This window comes from Cydia fagiglandana, chromosome 6 (assembly GCF_963556715.1).
Source record: "Cydia fagiglandana chromosome 6, ilCydFagi1.1, whole genome shotgun sequence".
Taxonomy (NCBI): domain Eukaryota; kingdom Metazoa; phylum Arthropoda; class Insecta; order Lepidoptera; family Tortricidae; genus Cydia; species Cydia fagiglandana.
Genome location: NC_085937.1, coordinates 10,015,001 through 10,025,879, shown reverse-complemented (window position 1 = coordinate 10,025,879; position 10,879 = coordinate 10,015,001). Strand labels below are relative to the sequence as shown.

Sequence of the window (10,879 nt, the reverse complement as noted above, 5' to 3'; positions counted from 1 at the left end):
TTTTTCGTTTTTTCTAGCTAGTGTTGCCAGCTCGTTAGTTAACGTACGTTATAAGACTTCGTTATAGAACTTAAAGTTAGAAACTTCGTTATAACGACGTTTTTCCATTTAATATTATTCACAGTATTATTCGTACAAAAACCGACACCGACGAAGATCACTAGCAATCAAATCATAAAACAAAGCAGACATACCTACACCTATCCACACCACACGTATCTATTCGTGTTTGTTGTTTGGTTTTCGCTGTTTGCCGTTTTTGGCCAAGCATATGACTGTAGGGTAGAGATACCGTGTTTGGGTTTGGGTGATTGTGGTCGGTGTTTGGCACGTGTTTTTGTCAGTAGAAAAAGACGCGAAATTCAAATTTTCTATGGGAGGACGGAAATGGCTTGCCAAACTATAAATTTCGATAGGTACCTACTGGACAGTATCAAACGGTCACTCTTGATTGGGTGAAAAGTGAGTCAACTTCCGGTTCACACCATATACCTACCTAATGCAGAAAAAATCCAAAAACATTATTTTTTTTATCTTAACGCCCTTTTCTCGAAATCATCTTCGAATTCAGAAAATACCTACGAAATGTCGTGTTAAAATAAAAATACGTTTGTCTACAGAGATATTTATTGTGTTACGATTTTAGAAATCATTCAGCAGCAATTTTCCTTTCGGTTCTCCTACGAGTTGGTCGTCGGCGTACACGAGTTGACCCCTTACATACGTTTGTATCACTTTTCCTCGTAACACTCTGTTCATGTATGGACTGATCTGTAAAAAAAACATACGAAACCTTAGGTACTCAACTAAGTTGTGCGATTCTACATTAAATACTTAATAGGGAGTTAGGGGTCAAAATCATGGAAGTAAGGTGTTATGAATACAATTTGTAAAAACATATCTGGGCCAAGCAGATCTTGTCAGTAGAAAAAGGCGGCAAATTTGATAAATGTAGGCGCGAAAGGATATCGTCCCATAGAAAATTGGAATTTCGCGCCTTTTTCTACTGACAAGATTTGGTTGACCATCTATACCTAACGAATAACGAAATACTTAACGAATCGAATATAACGTTCATCTTGCGAGAAAAAATGAGATGAATTAAAAAAAAATATTTCACGATAACTGAAACAATTTAACTTCAACAAGAAATATATAGCCAGTTTTAATTTCTTTCGTAATTACAGACATTGATGTGCATTTGTTCGTCTCGGCGCACAATAAGTTTCAATGCCATATCGTCAAAGTCAAGCGTTGCGTGAAATTACCTTATACCTACTTTATTCTTATAAAGAATGATCTCAGGCGTAACGATGAATGCAGCGTTCGGATCGAAGAAGATGAGGTCGGCGTCCAGGCCGGGCTGGAGCGCTCCCTTGCGCTCCTGGAGGCCGGCGAGGCGCGCGGGGCCCGCGGACAGGTAGTGGGAGGCCGTTGATAGACCAAAGCCTCGCGCAGACGCCTCCGTCCAGAATAAGGGCAGATCTGTAAGGGAATATTTTTTATTAAAGGACCCTGTCGGTAGTGACCCTGCCTACTAAGCAGGAGGTTTCAGGTTCGAATCCCGGGAAGGGCATTTACTTATTTGTGTGTTTATCACAAATATTTGTTCCTGATATTTGTACCCACAACACAACACAAGCCTTATTGAGCTTACTGTGCGAGTTGTGGGACTAGATCGTAAAATTGTCCTATAATATTTTTTTTTATTAAAAGATGTTCCAAATATTGTTTAGAGGCCAATTTAACTTAATGAGCAACTTAGGTAGACGACATTATTTTAATTCAATAATAGTTAAGTAACTTACTTAGATATTAGTTAGTACCTAACCAATACTTAATTGGAGTATTATTATTATCGTATGGCTTTATTGAGAAATGAAATATTACAAAGGTTAACAAAATAGGCAGTAAAAGAGAACAGTATGTATGCATTTGGTATGCATCCTTTTAATTACTACAACCGTAATATAGATATATGTATAAACTTACCAAACTGTAAAGAGGCTACTCCACCCCAGGCCGTCATAAAATTCGATCCTTTTAGTTCAGCAACACTCGGGGAGTGGTCAGAAGCAATTAAATCCAATCTTTCGTCTTTTATATACTCCCACAATTTTTCCTAAAAATTGTAACACAATTAAGTACAAGATGTAGTGCAAACCTTTACCATCGTATATTCACGGAAATGTTCGTATTTTTGACTGAAATAGCATGACACGTTCCATGCCACACTCCGTGACAATGCGATGGTAAAAGATAGGATGACTTGTCGCAACAGACACATGAATGTTGTGAGGAGAATCCAGCCATATTGTCAGTGTATGTGCCACAAGTTAGAGGTGCATAGACCAGATAAGTGACGCGTTGAAACGCTCAAATACCCATAAGCCTGTTCATATTTTATGGTAGACTTCCATCCGCAATTCCACTGCGACGGCAGTTAGTACCTTGTTAGTATTATTTCTAATAGGCGGAGCGCACTTGAACTCGGTCCGTCCTGGAGGCACGTCTTCAGCGTTGAGCGTGAGGTAGTGGTTGCAGGTCTCGGCCGTGACGCCGGCGCGCCAGCCGCGGTGACCGGCCAGCACGCGCGCCGCCCGCGCCTCTTCTAGGATCGGGACTACGCCCTCTGCCGACACGTGCACCACATGGACATGGACACTGTAAAGAGTTAGTTGATTGAGATACAAGTATGAACACTAAACAATGAATGTCATGTGCACTAAATGTTACCACGTCGATTTACGCCTCTATCTGCTGGAATCTATTTTATCCATCTGCTTATTTACTGTGAGGACCAGCTATTAAGAGGCGTTCGGATTTCTGGGGGTCTTTTATGAGTTGTTACTTATTAAGTGCCATACATATATATTTATATAAGGAGCAATTACTTATAAAAAGATGATAAAGGATTTCGCCTGTACATGTGTGTCGCGTCGTGGTCGTGATAATCAGTCATCAACTTACTTACGTATAAATGTAATATGTGAATACGCGGTAGTATATTTTACATTTCTGAATACGCCTTTGTTTTTTTTTTTTTATTATGAATGGGCTTACTCATGGCCACAGACTAGCCGAGGCGTAGACGTGGCCTACGATGGAGCGAGCTCGCCCAGAAGGTGCCTGTTCACTCTTGATTTGAAGGTTGCCGGGTTATAAGAACACGGAAATATAGACGCCGGCAAGGAATTCCATTCCTTGGCAGTGCGCATAAGGAAAGTAGAAGCAAAGCGCTTCGTGAGAATTGGTGGAATATCTACCAAGTAAGGATGGAAACCGGCCGTGCGTCTAAAAGTCCGATGGTAGAATGGGGACGGTGGAATGAGCTCGTGTAGCTCTTGGGCACACTCCCCGAAGTGCAACCTGTAGAATACCGACAGGCTGGCGACTTGTATTTTTCAGTATCTTATAGTGTCCTGCGAGTCTACCACGGCTACGCCGTAGCCCGTGGCATTGTATTTTGTAATTTATATTAGAACGCACGTCGCAGTATTTCTGTCACGCGCAATAGTTAGAAACATTCAGTAGGTTCATTTTGAAAAAGAAAATAATTAAGAAAAGAAAATAATTGTCGTGAAACATAGCTAAGTACATTACATATAGGACTATAGGACACAGTAGGATCTACAAGGTACAATAGTGATGAAAACAACAAATGAACATAGCATTAAATAATAGCTAACTATAAGGTCTCGCCATTTAGAGAGTAGCGGCAGAATACATCATCATCATCACCATACAGGTATATATATAAATCATATATATAGTGCTATGTCGAAACATGCCATTAAACTTATAAGTAGTTGTATGCGTGCCGCTCTCTTATTTGTGAAACCATACGTGGTACCTACTCGGTCTTAGGTATGAAACTGGCAATCAATTTGACAGCATCGATTTCCATTTCATCGGGACGAGACGCGAGGTAAGTGCTGAACAACTCAGGGTCTGCAATTCAAAGGTAAATATTACAATCGAATAGGAGTTCACGCTGTATATGCAGCATATGGCGTTCATGGGATACCAGGGTTTGATCACATGGTGGAATTGCACAATAGTAATAGCCCTAGTAGCATTTTCGTTGGGGCCCACGGTGCCAACGGTAGGGAAAACGTTGGGATGAGGTTCGTTCCGTAGCCAACATTAATTTTGTATTGGCCCACCATCGCATTTACCAACATTCGCTGTAGCACAGATGTCCAACAATGGGCCTTTGTGTATTTTGGTACCGTTGGCTAAACAACGATAATATTCGTTGGCCCAATGATGACATATATCGCATTTACCAACATTGGCAGTGGCAGTGATGCCCAACAATGGGCCTTTGTGTATTTTGCTACCGTTCGCTAAACAACGATAACATTCGTTGGCCCAATGGTGACGAATACCGCATTTACCAACGTTGGCTGTGGCATGGATGCCCAACAATGGGCCTTTGTGTATTTTGGTAACGTTGGCTAATCAACGATATCATCCGATGGCCCAATGACGACAAATATCGCATTTACCAACATTGGCTGTAGCTTTGATGCCCAACAATGGGCCTTTGTGTATTTTGGTAACGTTGGCTAATCAACGATATCATCCGATGGCCCAATGATGATAAATATCGCATTTACCAACATTGGCTGTGGCACTGATGCCCAACAATGGGCCTTTGTTTATTTTGGTAACGTTGGCTAATCAACGATATCATCCGATGGCCCAATGACGACAAATATCGCATTTACCAACATTGGCTGTAGCATTGATGCCCAACAACGGGCCTTTGTTTATTTTGGTAACGTTGGCTAATCAACGATATCATCCGATGGCCCAATGACGACAAATATCGCATTTACCAACATTAGCTGTAGCATTGATGCCCAACAATGGGCCTTTGTGTATTTTGGTAACGTTGGCTAATCAACGATATCATCCGATGGCCCAATGATGACAAACATCGCATTTACCAACATTTGCTGTGGCACTGATGCCCAACAATGGGCCTTTGTTTATTTTGGTAACGTTGGCTAATCAACGATATTATCCGATGGCCCAATGAGGACAAATATTGCATTTACCAACATTGGCTGTAGCATTGATGCCCAACAATGGGCCGTTGTGTATTTTGGTAATGTTGGCTAATCAACGATATCATCCGATGGCCCATTGATGACAAATATCGCATTTACCAACATTGGCTGTGGCACTGATGCCCAACAATGGGCCTTTGTTTATTTTGGTAACGTTGGCTCGTCAACGATATCATACGATGGCCCAATGACGACAAATGCCGCATTTACCAACATTGGCTGTAGCATTGATGCCCAACAATGGGCCTTTGTGTATTTTGCTACCGTTCGCTAAACAACGATAACATTCGTTGGCCCAATGGTGACGAATACCGCATTTACCAACATTGGCTGTGGCACGGATGCCCAACAATGGGCCTTTGTGTATTTTGGTAACGTTGGCTAGTTAATGATATCATCCGATGGCCCAATGATGACAAATATCGCATTTACCAACATTGGCTGTGGCACTGACGCCTAACAATGGGCCTTTGTGTATTTTGGTACCGGTGGCTAAACAACGATAAGGTTAACATTCGTTGGCCCAGTGAGCACAAATATCGCATTTACCAACATTGGCTGTGGTACTGATGCCCAACAATGGGCCTGTGTATATTTTGGTACCGGTGGCTAAACAACGATAATATTCTTTGGCCCAATGATGACATATATCGCATTTACCGACATTGGCAGTGGCACTAAAGCCCAACAATGGGCCCTTGTGTATTTTAGTAACGTTGGCTAATCAACGATATCATTCGATGGCCCAGTGAGGACAAATGTCGCATTTATAACTCTAGCCGGTCAAGCAAGTTTGTCACTAGAAAATTTTCTATGGGACGATAACCCTTCACGCCTACATTTTTTAAATTTGTCGCTCTTTTCTAATGACGGAAATGGCTTGACAGAGTATAACACCATAAACAAATAAATAAATATTACACGAGCATTTTAACAGAGGCCAGGGGCTGCGTGACATCATCAAAATAGCTACCAGTTGAGTTTGCTTGTGGCGTCACTAGATGGCGTTACCACAAAACAGATAGGTACAGAAATCAATCTACATACAAAGCGCGCTCGAGCAACGCACACATAGACACTGCTCACGGACACGATATCTCGGACCAGTTGGGACCAGTGCGAGCGCGAGTGCCGTCCGCTTGAGACACGCGTCTGTGAACTTTTTTGTGCAATAATGGAGAAACAAAACAAAAAGTTATTATAACTGTACAGTGGACGTTTGTTTAAATTCAACATTAAACGGTGAATTGTCGTTTTTTAAGCTACCAGTGGTTTCAGAGATAATGCGTATGTGAATTTATTACATTGTACATGAGAATGCGAATTTATTACACTTAAAAATATAATAATCGTGTATTTCGCCAATCTCGGAATCATCGCAAGATATTTTCTGTGGCAAATTTGTAATATAACAATGAAATTAAAGTTAAAATACCTATTTGAGTTATTAATGTTATTATTAATTTATATTTCCATTCTTCCCGTTTCATCCTCAACAATAAATCGAACAACTAAATACGAGATACGATATGATAGATACGAGTGCCACTACCACGATAGTTTTTTGTGCATAAGTCATAGTTCGCAACAATCGCAACCCTAGAGCGACCGCCGAGCGTAGGTATGAAAAGTAAAGTACATACATGTGATTGACTTCTGTACTTATCTATTTTGTGGCGTTACTGTCTCCAAACATCGAAGTTATAGTAATTTTCTCGATTATTCCGGATATAATTATAATATTTTTAAAAGTAACTTATAAATCTAATAGCTATAACTATAAAATTTATACATAAATTTAAAAAATTGTATTTTACCGACATTTTCTCAATTTAAATCTCAAAAAACATAAATCTCGCTTACGAAGTTTCGAAGTGCGGTTAGTATATATACAAATTAGAGTGTATAGTAACTATAGTAAATTAGAGTGTGTAGTAAATTAGAGTGTACTTGCTTCGGCAGTAAATATACTAATAAAATTGGAACGATACAGAGAAGATTAACTACAACTGCTGCCTAGGGCCTTCATGTGGATACAACCAATGCCTAGCGTAGTGTAATTGTAATATTTATCAGCAAAGGCCCAACGTCGTATTACACAACCACTTACCTAACGTAGGGTAACTGTAGGACTCGTAAACAAAAGCCCATTACATAATTAGACTGTAGGCCCACTATAAATTACACAACTATTTACCTACGGTAGTATTGTAAGAATCCTACACAAGGCCCAACGTTAAAGTTGCAATGATGGCCCTTTGTGGGACAAGCTGTGTTGGGCCTTCAACCTGGTGCACGACTACCTACCGACCTACCTGACTTGCCGTTGGGTAATTGTTGAATTTGCAAACAGAAGCACAACGAAAAAATTGCCCTTTTTTAATTTTATGCAGTTGGCCCTACAGCAAGCCATACGGCCAAATGTAACAATTAACCAACCATCAAACAAATGTGTATAGGCCCTACCACGGCCCAACCAAAACCACCACCGTTGAATAATTGTATGATTTATTTTAATAGGCCCAACGAAAAAATTACTCTAATGGCCCTCTGTTGGGAATCTTCGGGAGGGCCTTTGTCGAGGGCCCTCCAGCAAATCGTACGGCCAAATGTAACAATTAACCAACCATCAAACAAATGTGTATAGGCCCAACCACGGCCCAACCAAAACCACCACCGTTGAATAATTGTATGATTTATTTAAATAGGCCCAACGAAAAAATTACTCTTATGGCCCTCTGTTGAGAATCTTCGGGAGGGCCTTTGTCGAGGGCCCTCCAGCAAATCGTACGGCCAAATATAACGGTTGCCCAACTAATACGTAAACAAAGGCCCAACAAAATCCCTACAAGAAAATGCTATTAGGGAGACTCTTACCGCATTCACTGCAATCTGTTGTTCCATTCAGTTCCACTTCGGCATGAAACTGAAAACAAAACAAAATTAATCAGGGCCGAATTTACCATTAACACAGGGTTAAATTGTAGGCAGGCAGGCTAACCCTAGATGCCGCAGGTACATAATTAATAGTTATTTGTCTACTGATTATTATTTAGACAAGAAGACAAAGTAAGTTTAATGTATATTATGTATAATTACCTGTATATACGTGAGTTCAGTACTTACCGCTAAAACAGTACCGGTACCATTAAGGACACTGAACACGCTATCCAATTCATCAGGAGTAATATTAGGAAACTCAGGGACGCCACTGTCTATCAGATAACATTTAAATCCCACCACGCCAGCCTCTATCATGTCAAGCAACTCCACCTGTAAGATTATGCGAATATATTTATAACAATCGATATAATTCAATTAAATGACCTAGATTATAGGTACCTATGCCCTGTTTATGAAAAGCTTGTAACTTGTAATTCAAGTGGAAGTCCCTTTTTGACAGCTTTTGTTAGAAAGGGACTTCCACTTGTATTACAAGTTACAAGCTTTTGATAAACAGGGCACTAGTCGTATGATTTTAAAATGTCGGGATCCACTTGAGAGATTACTTGTCGATGAATGGCATTCTTAAGTTTTGTTAAACCAAACCGTTAATTACGTGTGCAAAATGAAATGCAATAATCACCAAAGAATCCAGAGGTATTACAGATAGCAACTTTACCGCTTGAAGAATAGAGTTAAAATTACAAGAGCATGTAATCGATATTCAGATCCAATCTCGACACCTGTTACAGCCATTCATTCGTAGATTACAATAATACAGCAGATTAGTCACTTTAACACAAAAACAGGCAACTTATTGTTATCATTAATTTATGTGTTTAATACCCTTCACGGAAATACGGAATTATTCCATCACGCAACAACGTTAATGTGCCGAAATTAAGGATGACTCACGTTAGACCGGGCCGACCGGGCAGTGTCTGGACCGGAGCTTCCGGCGCTTACTTTTCTATGACAGATGACAGGTGATCACGTGATGCTTTCCATAGAAAACGAAGCTCCGGAAGCTCCGGCCCGGACACGGCCCGGTCTAACGTGAGTTATCCTTTAGATTGGGAACTTCTTTTCTTCCAGTGCCGGAAACATGGTTAAAGTAAGAACTGTCATCATGCATGCATTTATCTCTCTAGTGGAGAGAGATTTTAGAGAGGGTTGGCTGGTATAGCCAACCCTCTCTAAAATCTCTCTCCAATGTTTCAAAAGTTTCCCTTTTACGATTTTTGATGCAATAAAATAAAATTAATTAATTAACTAAAGTTACTACTTACTTCATTCCCAGGAACAACTCCACCCCAAAATCCAACATCCACGTAAACCTCCTCCTTTGCCATATCTCTTTTGATTCTCAAGTTATCCAGTGTTGTGGTTGGCGGTATGGAGTTTCTATAATAAATGAAAATATTTGTCTATGATATCTGTTTGGCAAGTACCTTAACAAAAAATCCAAGATGCGGCGTGCGCGGAAGTAGGTATTAGAGTATTAGGTACTCATTTTCTTTTCCGCACGTGTGTGAAAATTCTTGTTTCAATTTGACCAATTGGGTTAGAATTTTCTGTATATTTTGACACATTAAGGATTACTTTAATACTACACTATAGACAGGCAGTAAAGCTCTGTGACTAAATAAGAAAAAGTCTCACAATGGCATGTCGACGATGGTGGTGACCCCGCCAGCCGCCGCGGCCTGCGTGGCGGTCACGTAGCCCTCCCAAGAGGTCCGGCCCGGTTCGTTGACGTGAACATGCGAGTCTACCACTCCTGCCATCAGGGCCAGCTCTCCTCCATCTATTACCTAAGTGAAAACCAGTAAGACAATATGCGATTATAAACGCTAATCATAATCAATAAACATATTGAATATTTTTTTTCCATTGATTGAAGCCCATGCAAATAACATTTTTTAAGGAAATATCAAAACTACTAATAAAAGGGTTCGGTTTTTGATATTATGACTACGGAACCCTAAAAAGAACTTAACTATCCCGTTAAATGTTAACGATGCGATGTATCGAGTCAAGGCGCAGAAATAGTTACCTACAAACGGAAAAGGTTTTAAAACGAAGTAGAGTCAGACCAAGAATAGTCTGCAGCGGATTTGATAGCCCACGCAGTGAAAGTGTTATTTTAAACGTCAAACTTCTATAAAATTATGACGTATAAGTCCCCCCCCCCCATCTGGCGTCTTTCGAGCGTCGGCGTCTGTCGGCGTCTGGTCAGCGCTATGGAAAATGACGTCGCTGCGCAGTTGCGACGACGCTGCGTCGACGTTGCGTCGAGCAGCGGCCATAGAATTGTAGACGCCGACGCTCGAAAGACGCCAGATGTGGGGGGGGGGGGGGGCTAAATGACACTTGCACTGCATGGGCTATCAAATCCGCTGCAAACTTTTTTTGGTCCGACGCTTTGAGATTCGAGGGGTCACCTAATTATTTGGTATCAATTTTGGCATCTAGTCAAAGTCTACACAAATACCGTAAAGCGTATTGGGAGAAAGCGATGGACTAAGGACTGAGGGGGTAAAAAACCGGACGCCGATAATCGATGTTAGGTAAGTACTATAATCTTCTTAGGATTATTCGCGGAAAACACCTGAAACAGTTGATAAGATAATCAAGTACCTATGGCGCGATTCCGGAAATGATGTAGAGATTCACTAGATATGAAATAGTAAAGATAATTCTAAATTAAATTGAAGTTATATGTGATTACCTCAAAGCTGGTCCCAAATTCGGATAGGAGCGAATTCACGGACGTCCTCGTGAGTACGCCTTCTATGATTCCCGCCTCGTTGACCAACACTCCGCCGTCGAACTCTGCTGCCTCCGTCACCACTCGC

At 40.8% G+C, this 10,879-nt stretch overlaps 1 protein-coding gene across 1 annotated transcript in view; it reads right to left on the bottom strand.

Annotated features, from left to right (window-relative positions):
- Positions 1 to 632: 632 nt before the first annotated feature.
- LOC134665148 (allantoinase-like) overlaps positions 633 to 10,879 on the bottom strand; it is an 11,318-nt gene continuing 1,071 nt past the window's right edge. Inside the window, exons 2-11 of the mRNA XM_063521994.1 lie at positions 10,753 to 10,879; positions 9,684 to 9,835; positions 9,311 to 9,425; positions 8,205 to 8,351; positions 7,956 to 8,004; positions 3,858 to 3,951; positions 2,451 to 2,664; positions 1,993 to 2,122; positions 1,280 to 1,485; positions 633 to 771 (exon numbers count right to left, since the gene is read on the bottom strand). The exon at positions 10,753 to 10,879 is cut by the window's right edge and continues 67 nt beyond it. Of these exons, the coding sequence (XP_063378064.1) occupies positions 643 to 771; positions 1,280 to 1,485; positions 1,993 to 2,122; positions 2,451 to 2,664; positions 3,858 to 3,951; positions 7,956 to 8,004; positions 8,205 to 8,351; positions 9,311 to 9,425; positions 9,684 to 9,835; positions 10,753 to 10,879 (1,363 nt within the window). The 3' untranslated portion in view covers positions 633 to 642. The remainder of the gene's footprint in view (positions 772 to 1,279; positions 1,486 to 1,992; positions 2,123 to 2,450; positions 2,665 to 3,857; positions 3,952 to 7,955; positions 8,005 to 8,204; positions 8,352 to 9,310; positions 9,426 to 9,683; positions 9,836 to 10,752) is intronic.